The sequence below is a fragment of the Dipodomys spectabilis genome, unplaced genomic scaffold (assembly GCF_019054845.1).
Source record: "Dipodomys spectabilis isolate Male_0828 unplaced genomic scaffold, ASM1905484v1 ptg000017l, whole genome shotgun sequence".
In the NCBI taxonomy this organism is placed as follows: Eukaryota; Metazoa; Chordata; class Mammalia; order Rodentia; family Heteromyidae; genus Dipodomys; species Dipodomys spectabilis.
This window is the reverse complement of record NW_024870694.1, coordinates 6,032,127-6,048,186: the sequence shown is the minus strand read 5'-3', so window position 1 is coordinate 6,048,186 and position 16,060 is coordinate 6,032,127. Positions and strand designations below refer to the sequence as shown.

The window sequence follows — 16,060 nt, the reverse complement described above, 5'->3', positions numbered from 1 at the left end:
GTCACTTACCATCCACTTGGCCATGGTAACAGACAGCAGTGGGAATCTTGTCCCTGTCTGCTGTGGCAAAATTCCTATTCTGTAGTTTCTCAGTTGCTACTTGTTTGGCACAGGATGCCTCCATTCACCAATTATTTTCTGTTTATTACAGAGGCACCAAATCTGAAGGAGGCAGAAGGGAAAGAACCTGAGCACTTCCTAAGCAGGTCTGGCCCAGTAGCAGCAAAGGCAAAGCAGGCCCATTTCAACACACTGAAGCATATACAAGCACCCTGGTGGAAGAAGCTTGGGGAAGAACTAGATTATGAGATTGATATTAAACAGGATGAGCTTAGTATAGAATTAGGAGCTTTATTCACTGGTGGGACCAAACCCCCTTAAAACTTAACATGAAAACTGACATAAGTCCTGTATTTCAGGACATTATGTTGATACTACCTCTGGCCTGCTGGTAGATGAGGGCCATCCTAACTCATTTTTGCCAAAGGATTCTCCCCAAACAAAAGTTGTAGGCACTAAGAAAGGAGTTATCTACCTCTCTGTTTTCTTGTTTATTCCATACCCCTGTTTCTAGACTCATAAATAGAGGTGTATGGCTTTTACTGTTGGACTAAATTCAGCATAGAATTCTATTGTGTGAAATGTGAAATTTCTTTCATTTCTGTTTTCCAGCTAAAGGTTTTTTTCTAAATAAATATTTTCAACAGTTCTGAAAAACTTGTCAGGATTATTTCAGCTTTTCACATTTGTTATTAAGAATTACTGATTGTTATTATTGTTGTTTGTGGAGATCGATTTTTGTCCTTGAAGGGGAGTACTATTGAATAGGATTTGATACCAGAAAAATTTCTCCAGATAAGACTATCTTAACTGTAAGAACTATATAACCTTTTGCTTCCTTTTTGGTCTCTTTTGGGAATCTCAGAGATAAATACACTTAATGTTAGTTATGATCATAGATACCTATATGATTTGGCTGTAATAATTCCTGGTTTCCTTATTTACTCTTAATTGTATTTTAATAGCAGAATTCACCTCAATTTGTTTTTGTAACAATATGGAATTTAAAACAAGTAAAAAATATAACTACCATAAAGAACCTAGAGAGTTCTCTTTGTATAAGTGAGTGGAAATACCAGTATTTCTTGATGGGAATACTCAGTCCTATAATGCTATCCATTCTCTCAAAGCTAATTTTAGTAAAATTTCATTCAAAACTCTTAATTTCATTTATAATGAAAAAGAATAAGCAGGTAAGTTTTCTGGTTTTACTTAGAATATAGAAAAATATAAAAATGTTGCCTCAATCTTGAAACAATACCAGAAATACACATTTTTTGAACCTATCAGATAGCTAAGTCCTCTATCTAGCCACATAAACTGAGATGAGAACTCAGTCTGTGCAAAATAAATTATTTCATCTTTATTAGAGTTCAAGAGAAAGAGTGACTAGGTAAGAAGAAACCAACTAAAATAGTTTTTTTTTAATTTTTAAAGGCCAAATGTAGGTAGCATGACCACTCAGAATATATAAATATATGCTCACAAAGAAAGTTGGGAGCAGGACCTGAAGCAATCCCCCAGTCCCCTTTGTGGGCATACCAGGCAAAAGTGATAGTATACTGCAGAGTGCCATTCCCAAAGCCCACTTGCTTCCCTAAGCCTTAATATTGAAAACCCTAAACTGCTAAAAAGATTTTCTCACCCCTAAGGCAATTGCAGAATTCCATTGGATGTAAGAAAGGAATGGAGACGGAGAGAAACACTACCCCTGGACAAAGTCAGATGCATTGTTGCTCAGAGGGATATAAATTTAAAACATACTTTGTCATTGAATGATTTATGGGAACTTCTGAATATAACTCACTATGATTTAGTTTCTCCCTCTCCTCTTTCTTCACTGCCTCCTATCTTTGCTTTTCTCCATCTTTCTGCCAGCAGGATGTAAACAAAGATGCAGAATTATTATTTTTTTTATTTTTTGTGAACATACTGTACAGAGGGGTTACAATTACATGGGCAAGATAATGAGTACATTTCTTATCAAGCATTGTAGCCTCCTCCTTTGTTTCCCTTCACATCCCTTCCCAGCCTCCCCTCTCCCCCCCACCCAATTCTCCCTCCCCACCAACTCCCCCCCCCCCCCCCCCCACCAAAGTTGTAAAGTTCGTTTTCGACATGACAACTTGTACTTCTCATTGTTGCAACGGGTCCACCTGTATCCTTAAACGACTTGTTTTTCCCCATCTCCTCCACAAATTATACCAACATCAAATATAGTGAAAGCAGGGGTTATACTGTGGGGGAGGGACATACAAAGCAACAAAGAAATAATCTTATAAATGTGTTAGAAACAAATGCATGAAAGAAAAAAACATTTAAATACATATCTAAGGGTTCATTTTCCTAATATCAACTTATCTGACCTTTTCTGCTTGACTCATACATATATTAGATATTGCAAATAAGGGAAACCATGGGACCTATGTTTCTTTGGGCTTGGCTTACTTCACTTAATTTTTTCCAAGCCTTTCCATTTCCTAACAAATGGGGCAATGTCATTCTTTCTGATGGAGGCATAGAATTCCATTGTGTATATATACCACATTTTCTTGATCCATTCATCTACTGAAGGGCATCTGGGTTGGTTCCATATCTTAGCTATGGTAAATAATGCTGCAATAAACATAGTTGTGCTGGTAGCTTTAGTGTGGTCTTATTTGTAAACATTTGGGTAAATGCCCAAAAGTGGGATTGCTGGGTCATAGGGGAGCTCTATGTGAAGTCTTTTGAGGAACCTCCATACTGCTTTCCAAAGTGGTTGAACAAGTTTACACTCCCACCAACAATGAAGTAAGGTTCCCTTTTGTCCACATCCCCTCCAGCATGTTGTTGTTAAGAGTTCTTGATTTTTAGATGCAGAATTATTATATGACATATTTGGAAAAAATCCAGTCTTGCTAATTCTAGTGTGGAGTATCAACAGCAGCCCTAATATTTCTGCAGGCTTTTACAAAGTCTGTAATCCCAGCATGCAGAAGCAGAAGGATTGTGAATTCCAGGACTGGGCTACCTGACTCTGTCTCAGAAAAGAAAAAAAAAAAGTCAAATAACTCACAAAAATGGACTCTTATTTTCAATCAATGCCTTTGAAGAAGGCTCAACTTAGTACTTTAACCTCTCCATCCCTTCTTTTTCTTCCCCCATTTCCCTAGTGTTCACTGTAATTTTAACGCAATTCCTAGTCTGTGTTCACCCAAGGAAAGAGGGGAGTGCAGGCCCCCCACCAGGCAGGCAATTTTCTAATTTTTTCTTCCATAAGGAAGTATCATTACCATAAAACTGAAAGATCAATTCCACAGTTCAAAATGGAAACAAATAAGTATACAGAAAGGTAAAGTTTGTGTAAGATACTGTTCAATAGGACTCTCTGGTGATATCTTCTGGGAATATGAGTAAATATGAGATTGGGACTTGAACAAGTTTGAATAAATGTAAGTAGAAGAGCAAGCTAAAGACACACTGGATTTCAAAGGGTCCTGAAGATTTAGTGAGCCTGGAAAGTGCAGTGATCATGACACTGATCCAGTAGGTGACACTGACACTGTCCTGATGTCTCCTGCAGCATTCTACATAACAAAAGTTAATAGTGGAAAAGACCAGTTGTTGACTTGATCCAGGCTAGGGGTTTACTAGGGTTTGAAAACATCATGTGCTAACAAAAATCCTGCAGCTCTGGCATTACATAGCTACTTGAAATCCTGCCTCTTTAAATCCTTCCAATTTCTGCCCCTCACCATCTGACCTTGTGTAAATTATTTAAGCTCCCGAAGTTTATTGTACTACATGTAAAATAAGGATAATCCTATATACTTTATTGTATCAACAGACAATAAGCACCCTCCTGTCTTAATATCTGTATGTTTTGGAGATATAGCTGAGATCAAGAGACAAAAATTCCTGTTTCTCTGGGATTGAAGAGAAAAATAAGATAAATAGTATGTTAGGATAGTAAAATGCTTAGGGGAAGGAAAGAGCAAAGAAAACTCCTAAGACATAAAGAAACGTACAGTTTTAGCTGGGTAGTCAGAAAAGACTTTACTGAACTGGTATTTGAACCTCAAGAGATTACATAATCAATAGGGTAAGGATGAATATTTAATGAACTGACTGAGGACTTAGTACACAGTCAGATCCAATAACTTAAAAAATTACTGCTATTAAGAAAATGCCTGAAATGACAGATACTGGGAGTTGGCTGTTTTGCTGTTCTTTCCTTTTCCTTGGAAGCTCAACAGGCATACACGACTTGATGGTCTGGCTGGAATTCATTAACTCACATCACCAAACGTCCTCCTCTGCTCAAGTCCCTCACACACCATGTCCTCCGAGACCGCCCAGAACCTCTTTCACACTGACACCAGGTGCTACTCCGCATCCAGACTCGGAGTTGCCGCTCGTCTTTGGGCAAGACACTTGTCCGGCTCTGGTTTTTCATCGCAAAATGAAACGAGCGTACCGGGTGACCAACTTTTTGGCAAAATGCAATGGTCTTACCCGATGACTAACTCTTGGACTCCATCACAACTCTACGAGCGAGAGCTCATGCAGCCCCGCTCCCTTCTCACAGTTCATCCAGCCGTCCCCACGCCACCAGTGCCCTCAGTCCAAAGTCCCCACAGTCACAGAAAATTCAAGGGGAGCAATTTGGGACAACCGGAACTTTCCCCTTCACACAGCAAACACCTGACCCGTCGCGGAACGCCCACCCTCCCCTTATTTCCGGTTTTAAATATGCTCTTCCGGGTCACTTGCTCGCGCGTGTAATCCCGCCCTTCGTCTATCTCCTAGAGCCCTTTGGCTGTCTCAGCAAGGAACCGAGTGAGTCGGAGGTTCTGATTGGTTACTGTCATTAGTTACAAACAAGGCGTGCCTGGTCTCCGTGGTAACTCCCTGCCGATACCGTTGATTGGTTGATGTCATAATCCCACCTTCCGTCCAGACCGCGAGGGGTTGAGTCCCTGGCGGGGCGCGGCGCGGTGCGGCGGTGGTAGTTGTAGCGCTTGGGATTCCCGAGCTGACGTGGCTTAGATTGGGAAGGGGGCCGCTGGAGCCTCCGGCGGAAGCCGCTTCCAGGTGAGTGGAGGACGCTCCCCGACTTCCCTTCCGTGAGGGCGATAACGGCCACGCCGCCTCCGGGCCGGCGGGGATCGCCGAAGCCGCCGCACTCGAGCTGCCCTCCCCGCCCCTCCCGGATCCGGTCCGGGTCCGGCTTCTCCCGCCTCCCTTCCCCCTCCAGCCTCGGCCTCCTCACGCTTGTTTTTCCCGGCCGGATTGCCTCTCGGTCTCCCAGCTCGGCCTCCGGAGCACGTAGGCGCTGTCTGCCTCTGCCCCGGGGCCGTTTCTTCTCCCTCCGAGCGACGGCAAAAGGTTTCCTGGTCAGTCAGCCCTTCTCGCCCGGCCCTGACTCGTGAGCGGTCGACCTGCTAAAGCCGTCCTTGGTTCACAGACGAGGACGCGGGAGAGAACCTGTGCTCGGGCCCTAAACAAACTTAGTGTCCCAAAGGGTTGGTGGGACCCAAACAAATCGAAGGTCCCGAGAGCGGACATGGAAGGCACACTGGAGATGTTAATTGATGCGGAGGCCTGGCGATTGATCCTAGTAAATGTTGAGTTACTGGAAAAGGAGGAACGTCTCCTTGCCCTCCCCCCGACACACACACAACCACGCAAAAAATCCCAGGAATCAGAGGTGGACATGAAGTTAGGGACTCTGAAATTGATTTCGGGAGGAAAAAGAACTTGCTCTGGTCGTGTGGCGTATCTTTACTGTGCATAACGTCCTTGTGAGCAAGCGGGTAAGGCCCCTGACCAATAAGGACTACATTTGTAGGACTTATTTAAAGAGCTCCAGTTGTTCTGTGGGGTCAGGACAATTTTAAGAATCCGAGCGAGGTTATTTAAAATGATGGATAAGTCCTTGGACAAAATTTTGGAATAGTTGGAAGCTCTCCAGGCACGTAAGGGGCCTGTTTCTAGTTGAGTAGACGATGGCAGTAACGAGTGAGTGCTTTGCAGAAGCATGAGTTATTAATAAGGCGTGGATGGTTAGTGTGACTATGATGTATTGTTTTTAAAAAAAAAACACGAGAAGATTTGGAATCAATACAGGAAAAAGGTAGTTTGGAAGAGGACTCAATTGCAAAGCCTGGGGTTGTAACACTGTGCTAGAGCCTTGCCTCCTGTCCAGGACTCTCTAGGTTCCATCCTCAACACCACCAGGAAAAAAACAAAAAGACATGGTATATTAACTGCTTCAAGACTTTTACTTCCTCCTCCCTTACCCATGGAATGACTGACCATTTATAAAATTCTTCACTAAATTTGTTTGACTATACCCAGGTTGCTTCAAATAGTTTGAATTGTGTATCTGCACCTCAGTAAATATATCACATATAAAACAAATACGACTTTTTAATTAAATTATCTTGCCCATAGGACAGGACATTTCCAACTCCAGATCATATAAGCCGGGCCTTGGTGGCTCACACCTGTAATTCTTAACTACTTAGAAAGTTGAGATTTGAGGATCACAGTTCAAAGCCAGCCAGGGCAGGAAACTCTTTGAGATTCTTATCTACAATTAATCACCAGAAACTGGAAGTGGTTCTGTGGGTCAAAGTGGTGGAGTGCTAGCCTTGTGTGAAGGAGCTCAGGGACAGTGCCCAGGCCCTGAAGTCAAGCCCCATGACCGACAAAAAAAAAAAAAAATCACATAAAAGTGCCACCCTGTTTTCTTCAAAAAGGTTCAAATCTCTAAGAATTTTCCATGGCGACTGGGGAAGGATGGAACCTCTGTTCTGTGATGCCACCTCTTACAAACAACAATCAGATAATTATGATGGGGGGGAGGGGTGGAACCTCCATTCTTCTGTGATAGCAGCTCTTATGAAAAACAACCAGGTTATTATTAGAAAACATTTTTTTACCTTTATTTTGTTTATTTGCTGGTACTGGGGCTTTAATTCAGGGCCTTCTGGCTAATCTTGCTTGTTTGGCCTGCACCTCCAGCATATGTATAATTTGGAGATGGAGTCTCATGGACTTTTCTGCATGAGTTAGCTTAGAACCATGATCCTCCAGAGCTCAGCCTCCTGAGTAGCTAGGATTGTAGCCATGAGACACCTACACCCAGCCTCTGCTTGACTTGATTAAGGGATGTTAATATTACCTTTGATTATAAAATAGTCTTCTCTCAGGAATAAATTATCTGGGACACCTTTGACCACAGATCATTGTGTACCAGTCTATTAAGAATAGTGTGCTTTGCGGGGCCAGTGGCAGGGGGCCGGGGGGGGAGGGGGAGTGGGAGGTTAGTATATTGGAGGTAGGAGGCTTTTAGGGACTTTTCTGCTTGGGTTGGCTTTGAACCACAGTCCTCAGATCTCTCAGCTTCCTGAGATTACAGGCATGAGCCACCGACATCCACCTTGTGTGGAGAACAGAAAGTTCAATATCAAAGGATAGAATGTAGAGAGAAAATTCTCCTGACTTCTCAGTTACCCATTTCCCAGAAGTAAGCATGATTGTAATATATACTACTATTATGTGAATAATATGTTGCTGTTGTGTATTTTTCAGCACTTATACACAGGTTGAATTCCTAATCTGAAACTTTCAACGTAGTGTCTAATGAGTACCACTGCTGCATTTTCTAATAGTAAAATTATGTCAATATTGAAAATATTTTCTAGTTATAGTAGCTAGAAAACTAGCTTTTCATTGGCTCCTTGACCTGGTTGAGAATCATTTGAAAATTTAAAAGTTAAGGGAAACTATGGAGATATAAGTAAATGTGCATAAATAAGTTTGCAGAACGACCTAATAGAAATCTATCATCTCGTGTATTGTATATGGGAATGTCATTTAAATTCCAAAGCAAATAGCCCACATACATACACAAGCATGTAATCTGACTTCAGCTGTTTTGCTTCTTTTCTGTGCAAATTTTGATGCATTTTCTATGGCTTAGAAATGTGTCCTATTCCTTTATTTTTATACCTCCTACCATAATATTACATACCAGATTAGTATTTTATAAATACTAATAGTTGATAAATAGAAAAGGCCTTAATAAAATAGATTAAAAAATTAATTCTCAGAGCCACTTCACTTAAACAGTGTTGAGGTCTTGTTGGCAGCGTTTGTGGAAGGAAGGGCCAACATGGAATTTGAGATAATTGTTTTATAGAGGTTTGGCCTTGCTGTAAAACTCTTCATTTACTTCATTGCTTTTCACAATTCTGATGCTTTTTCTTGTGTGAATTTATTGCTGTAAGCATAAACATCTTTGTATTTACTGAATTTTATTTGTACATTTGTCCAGTAATGCTCATAATAGACGGTGGGATACCTATCTTTGCTTTTTTTAAACATGGCTTCTTGATTCTCATCCCCTCAAATTCCTAGCCTTTGAGCTACTTAAGCACTTAGTTGTCTGTGAGATGCCTTTCTGTTTATATTTCCTTAATGTCAGTAGCCCTAGAAATTACTCTCAAATCACAGAATTATGTTGTGGTCTTTAGAATGATCTAGTTTTTAAAATGATTCTTCACTTTAAAGTGAGAAAACTGGCAAATGTCAAAATGTCTTACCTGGTAGAATAAAGCTCCTTGTTGAGACAGTACAACAAACAAAGTTACCAAGCTCTTGGTTTGGTGATTTCCATTATATTGCTTTCATTCCATTGACCCCTCAGATATTTTAATCTATAGTGAAGACTCATTTTATCTTGCCTGATGCCTAGTACCCTCCAGGGTTTCATTTAAATGCTGGTCTTTTTTCCTTAATATAGATCCATATATAATTAATTAGTTATGTGAAAAATGTAATCCACTTTCCACTTACAGAGGGTTTTATGGGTTTTTTTATTGCTTATTTTTGGATGAAGGTCCTTGAAATGTTTTAGTTTCTTTTAGAGACTACTAATAGTAAGCTTACATATGTCAAGATAAGAATGAAATAAATATATGATTAAATAAAGTTAATAAATAAATAGTTGTTGCCATTATTATTACCATATGCCCCTGTATGTCTTCTTAATGTATATAGATTTTCAGTAGGATGCTGATATGGACAAACTGTTCTAGGGAAAATGACTTTTGTTAATTATATGGAGGGAGGAGGGAGAAATTATTGTTGAAAAATAATCAGGATTTTAATGTTATTGATGCAAAATGAACATTGATGCAAAAGGAAAAAATATTTTCACAAACAGTGTTTTATCATAAATACTACAATGATATGCCAAAGGTTTGAACTAAGACAATACCACCTTGGGTTAGGTGGCTGTATGCACACATACTTACAAACATACGGTATTTTTATATTTCTCTGAAGAGCTTATGGCTTAAAAATTGTTCAGAAATTCTGTCTGAAATATGAGTAGTTTTCTGACTAGATCTAAAAATAGAGGTGGTAGCAATGGGGTCTCAAGCTACTAAGTAAAGAAAGTTTGTACAAATGTCAGGTTTGCTACAAAGGTGAAGCATTGGTTATGGAATCTGAAGTAAACGTTATAGGTGACCAACAAGTTAGGGGTATATTTGGTCTAGGCATGTGACAAAGCCTCGGGTAATGTCTAGAATGAATGTGCTAATTGTTAATGTGCTAATTACTCTGAATTGATAACTACTTAGTTAATAACTTCCATACATAAATCAAAACATGCCTCATAAATTGTACAAATATCATGTCAATAAAACTTTAAAAAAATTATGACCATCCTAAATATAATTGCTTAACAACTCTGCTAATTTTTTTTTTAAAAAAAACACCTCATTGTAACACACACTATGAGCCCAGTGCTGACGGCTCATGTCTATAATCATAGCTACATAGGAGGTTGAGATCCGAGAATCACTGCCATTCAAGGCAGACAAATTTACATAACTCTTATCCCCAGCTAGCTTACAGAAAGCTGGAGGTAGAGATGTGGCTCTAGTGGCATGAGCAAAACAGCCAAGGAAGAGTGTGAGACCCTGAGTTCAAGCTCCAGTACTGGCACCAAAAACAAGGGGGAACACACTATAAAATACATATAGCTTAATAAGTTATTATAAAGGTGAATATTCTTGTGGTTATAACCTAGTTGTAAGGTGAAGAAATACAGCTTTGCTTGTCATCCCAGAAACGCTTCCATATGCTCCATCCCACTTATTGCCCCATCCATCTATCCAAAGACAGTCACTTCGTTTTAGTTTAGTAGTTTTTAATCCAAATGTGAACCTTGCCTTTTTAAAATCTCCGTCTTTTTCTGGCGAGTTACACATTCCCAGGACAACGCTGCATGTTCTATCCTCTGGTTTACCTGCAGGTTGGTAGCTGGATGGGGGGCTACTATTGGCAAGACTGTAGGTAGTGATATGTTCTTTCATCAGGAAGTTTATAATGTCCAGCTTGTGCTTTTTATCAGTTATCAGTTGTCTAGATCCTTGAGTTCATTAGAGTTTGCAAAATATCCGAATAGGTGGTTTTATTAGTTGGAATAATTTTGTATGAAGATAAATTTCCTTATTTACTACTTCCAGAATGATAAATTTCAAAATTTAAAAGGCCAAGCTAATCAAGCCTGGGTGGTTCACACCTGTAATCTTAGCTACTCAGGAAGTTGATATCAGATATCAGAGGCTAGGTGTGTGCCTGTCATTTCAGTAATGATAGAAAACATAAAATATGAAGTTCATGGCCCAAACTAGGGACTGCAGAAAAAAAAAAAATGTGAGAACCTATCTCCAAGTAATTTGTGCAAAAAAAGGGCTGGAGTCAAGGCTCCATGATTGAGTGCCGCCAACCAAATGTGAATCCCAGAATTCAAACACTAGTATCACCCCACAGAAAAAGAAAATTGATTCAGATGGCAACTACTTTTTTTTTTTATAATAAACTTATGTATTGAAGTTAGTATGTGGGTTTCAGTTGTTGAAATTCTTATGAACACAACCTTGGGGACTTGTTCAGTTTGGTTCCTGGATACTTTTTTTTTTTTTCAGTCAGTCTTGGGGCCTGAACTCAGGAACTGGACTCTGTCCCTGAGCCTCGCCATGCTCCAGGCTAGTGCTCTACCACACGAGCCACAGCAGCACTTCTGGCTTTTTCTGAGTAGTTTGTTGGAGATAAGAGTCTCATGAACTTTGGTCTGGCTTCAAATTGTGATTCTCAGATCTCAGTCTCCTGAGTTGCTAGGATTAGAGGTATGAGCCACCAACTCTGACTTCAAGGATACTTTTGGCATGACTTCAGTATTCTTTGGTGGCTTCCTTGCTAACTTGTACAACAAAATGTTTCAGGCTCATTTTGGACATTTCCTCCTTTAGAAGTAGAATCATCCATTTCTGTAATAAGCCTTCTTGTTGAACTTTTTTTTTTTTTAATAATAGGGAATGGTACTTCAAGACCCTGTTTGTCATTGTTAGTAAGCCTTTTTGGGGGACAGAGATAGTGAAATATATATAAAATTATAATCAAGTATCTTGCAAGCTCATATTGATATTTTCAGTTCAAATTTAAGATCAATTTGAATTTTAAGGTTCTTAATTTCTTCAGTATTACATTTGTATCTTTTCCAAAGAGAAAGAAAATTGTTAGTATAACATTATTCATTTGCTTTTATTCCATATATAATAATTTAAGAATAACAGTGCTGATGCCACCATCCCTTTTATTAGCATATATTAGTAATGCAGTGAGGGGTTCATTGTGACATTTGCACACTTGCACAATGTATTACCATCAACCTCATCTCATCATCTCTATCACTTTCTCATGTCATACTCCCCTTCTTAAAACAACTTGAGCAGGTTTTATTGTTCTATTGTCAAACATATATATATTCAAACATTTATCTTTGATTCATCTCTTTGTTAGCTCTCCCCTCTCCCAACTCATGCCTTGTTTACTGTCGTTTAGTTTTTTTTTCTTTTTAGTATTAATTGCACTGAGCGATTTCACTGGTATTTCAGATGTGCATATACTATGTTTGCTCAGAGTAACTCTCTTCTACTATCACTGTTAATTATTAAAAGCAGTTTAAAAGCCTTTCATTTTGCATATGCTACTTATATTTTCCCAGCTTTTCATAGTTTTCCTTTTTTTTTTTTTTCTCCAGACTATATGATCTTTATGTACTTTGCTTTCTCCTTCCCAGCTTAGTTCCACTACTATTTACTGTTCATTTACCAGTCCTGGTAATAATGTTTCTCATTTTGGTTGTTTCAAGTCTCAGAATATACTTAAGGAAAAATGTGCTATGAATTTTTTTTTCTTGTTTATAACATTTTTGTCTATATATTTATATCTACACTTAGTTTTTTCTAGAAATAAAATTTGAAACACACTTTGAAATCTTTAAAACCTGTGATCTCTTTTCTGACAAAAATGTTGCTGTTGATGATAATCCTGTTTTCATTACCTTACTAGACGTATGATTTTTTTTTTTTTTGGTCCAGTCGTGGGGCCTGAACTCTGGCCTGGGCCCTGTCCCTCAACTCTTCAGCTCAAGGCTAGCACTCTACCACTTGAGCCACAGCACCACTTCCGGCTTTTTTCTTATGTGGTGCTGAGGACCTTAGGTTAGGCATGCAAGGCAAGCGCTCTACCACTGAGCCAACTTCCCAGCCCGATATATGATCTTTTATCCTAAATCCTAAAGGATTCTTTAAATCTAGGAGTTTTACTTAAGCTCTCTTGTTTGTCACTCGATCGAAATATTCTCAGGTATAATAAGCAGGCAGGCATTGAGATGATTAAACTCCAGATTGTTCATATTCCACTGATTTCTTTTTTTTTGGGGGGGGGGGAGGAGTCCGGTCGTGGGGCTTGAACTCTGGGCCTGGGAGCTGTCCCTCAACTCTTCAGCTCAAGGCTAGCACCACAGCGCCACTTTCGGCTTTTTTTTTCTTTTTGCTTATGTGGTGCTGAGGAATTGAACCCAGGGCCTCAGGCATACAAGGCAAGCACTCTACCACTGAGCCACCTTCCCAGCCCCTGATTTCTTTATTAGTGTTTTTTTTTTCCACTCCAGACTCTAATCCAGGATATCACATTACATTTACCTCACTTTTATCTTTCTTTCTTTAAACACACACACACACACACACACACACACACACACACACACACACACACACACACACACACACACACACACACACACACACACACACACACACACACACACACACACACACACACACACACACACACACGTCCCTTTGATACATTGTCTAGGTCCCCCTAGTGGTAACATGTTTTAAAAAGTTTTATGTAACAGTGGCAAACAAAGTAGTGACATGGATGCATTTCCATATATATTCAGAATTGCTACTTTTTCTTGAATTTTGGTAGTATATATGTTTAAGAATTGATCCATTTTATCTACTCTGGTGAATTACAAGCAGGGTTATTTGTGGAATTTTCTGAATGGTTGTTAGATCAGTAGTGGTGAGACCTTCATCTTTAATTATGTCATTAATTTATGTCCTCTCTTTTTCTTGGCTAGACTGGCTAGACCTTTATCTGATCTCCATTATCTTTCCAGAGAGCCACATTTTGACTTCCTGATTTTATCTTTTATCAATTTCACTGATTTCTTCTCTTCCTTCTTTCCTCTTTTTTTTCCTGTTTACATTGGTTTTAGTTTGCTTTTTTTCTAATTTCTCATAGAAGCAAAAATACTAAAATTAGTCCTTTTCCTTCTTTATACATACACTTTTCTGACAATTACATTTGACTTTCAGTGAAACCACATGGTTTGTCAGCAAAGCTTTCTGAAAGAATCAAAGAGACGCATAAAAGGGACACATAAAAATAAATTTGTTGAATTGTGATTTATTTGAAAAACAGGAGAGACTGGCATAGTGGAATAAACTAAAAAAAATTCATGTTTATAAATGAAGCTATGATGAAAGAAAGGCCATTAAAGATAACTTTTAAGTTGTACTTAATTCCCAGGTGCTGATGGCTCATGCCTGTAATTGTAGCTACTCAGGAGGCTAAGATCTGAGGAATCATGGTTCCAAACCAGCCCGGGCAGGAAAGTCCATGAGATCTTACCTTAACAACCAGAAAATTGAAAGTGGAGCTGTGGCTCATATGAAAGAATGCTAGCCTTAAGCAAAAGAGCTCAGGGACAGCATCCAAGCCCTATGACCAACAAAAATGCAAACAAAAAAAATAGGATATACTTAATTATGTACTTATATTTAATTATTCTTGTGTTTTATTTTTAAGATGATATTAGCAATAGTGATTAGAAATTGTGTATTGCCACTAAAGAACAGTGGACAGCTGTATTATACATACTCAAATAACACCATCAGGCTGCCCAAGGTCATGTGCATGGTACTCGTCACTTGCACAATTTTCTTATGGATGATGTAGTTTACCAATATAGGAACAACTTGTGTTCATTTCGCTGATTCTTATGTTTTCTTCTCTTTTTCTATAGAAATGCTGAGCCGATTATCAGGATTAGCAAATATTGTTTTACATGAATTAGCAGGAGATAATACAGATCAGAATATGACTGCTCCTTTAGCTCCTGTGAGTAGTTTCATTCTGATTTAAACTCAACAAGATATATATCTGTGTTCTTTAGAGAAAAAGATTTTAAGGTAGAGGAATACCAGCAGAATCTGTACAGAGTGGAGGTAAAGATTAAGACAAATGTTAAGATGTCGTAAATGATTTTAAGACCTACAGAGATGGGACCTAAGTCCTGAATGAGATTTAAAATATCTTTCTCACTTTTCTCACTGGACTTGTTTTGTATCAGATGGTTTTAAGTCCTCCTTTTCCTAGGGTTTACGTCCCTGTTCCAAAGAAAAAGTTTAATTGGAAGAAGGGAGAGTTTGAGGATCATTTAGGATAAGACTATCTATTTGCTCTTGTAAATTCGTTTACCACTTTTCTTACAGCCTGTATTTTCTGAGGGTCATAAAAGGAATCAAAAGAAGTCTGTTTCCTGAAAGTCAAGCAGTTATGCCTAAAAGTTAAGAGAGTTTTATTTCACTCCCTTACATTTTGGATTTTTCTAACTAAGAGTCTATCTTTGCTTCCTTTTATTTTCTCCTTGGCAAAATTGGGATAATAATACCTTAAATGAGATAAAATATTCAGTATATAATAATTGTGGCTATGATAACTCCTGGTGGCTGATTTAGTCTTTTAATTTTCCAACTATGAATTGGGCAAAAAATAAGATGTAGTTGTTGGAATGAAGAATTCTATCTGAAGTTAATATCTTTTTCTTCATGCCTTTACAATTCTCTGTCTAAATACTAGGAACTATCCCAGGAATCAGACATGGAATTTAATAATAGAACACAAGAGGATGTTCTGGAGCATCTGGCTTACACAGAGCAGTTGGTGGTGGAACTAAAAGATACTATTAGACAAAAGGATATTGAACTACAGCAAAAGGATGAACTTCTCCAGGTATTATCCCTCTTCCCCATTTTTCGCAGAGTATTTGATAAAGACATATACCATTTACTTAGATTTTTTTTATATATTAGAGGACCTGATTTGTATTTCCTTAATACTGTAATATGCTTGCAGAAAATAACTTTAGTTATATGCTAATGAATCAAAATGGTGAATTAAGCATTTATTTATCATCAGTATTGTTCTCTTGCACAGGAAGAAAGGAAAGCTGCTGACAACAAAATTAAAAAAATAAAACTTCACGCAAAGGCCAAATTAACTTCTTTGAATAAACACATAGAAGAAATGAAATCACAAGGAGCGAATGCTCTGCCTATAGAGCCTCAGTCAGAGGACTCATTCTCCAAGGTTGGAATACTAGATATTAGAGTTATTTCTGAATCGTAAAAGGGCTCCCAGGCTGGGCACTGGTGGCTCACACCTGTAATCCTTGCTACTCAGGAGGCTGAGATCCGAGGATCATGGTTCAAAGCCAGCCCAGGCAGGAAAAGTCCATGAGACTCTTATCTCCTATAAACCACTCAGAAAACCGGAAGTGGCACTGTGGCTCAAGTGG

General features: G+C 38.8%; 2 protein-coding genes across 10 annotated transcripts in view; both read left to right on the top strand.

Moving 5' to 3' along the window:
• Positions 1-1,192, top strand: part of Iqcb1 (IQ motif containing B1) — a 44,203-nt gene extending 43,011 nt beyond the window's left edge. For all 5 annotated transcript variants that reach the window (XM_042669318.1, XM_042669307.1, XM_042669335.1 and 2 more), the window contains one exon: positions 152-1,192. In XM_042669318.1, the coding sequence (XP_042525252.1) occupies positions 152-381 (230 nt within the window). In that variant the 3' untranslated portion in view covers positions 382-1,192. The remainder of the gene's footprint in view (positions 1-151) is intronic.
• A 3,828-nt stretch (positions 1,193-5,020) lies between these two features.
• The window catches only part of Golgb1 (golgin B1), a 57,709-nt gene continuing 46,669 nt past the window's right edge, over positions 5,021-16,060 (top strand). For 4 of the 5 annotated variants that reach the window (XM_042667586.1, XM_042667570.1, XM_042667573.1 and 1 more), the window contains exons 1-4: positions 5,021-5,136; positions 14,507-14,601; positions 15,343-15,495; positions 15,700-15,852. In XM_042667586.1, coding sequence (XP_042523520.1) covers positions 14,509-14,601; positions 15,343-15,495; positions 15,700-15,852 — 399 coding nt within the window. In that variant the 5' untranslated portion in view covers positions 5,021-5,136; positions 14,507-14,508. The remainder of the gene's footprint in view (positions 5,137-14,506; positions 14,602-15,342; positions 15,496-15,699; positions 15,853-16,060) is intronic. The other variant, XM_042667575.1, reaches the window with a different exon arrangement.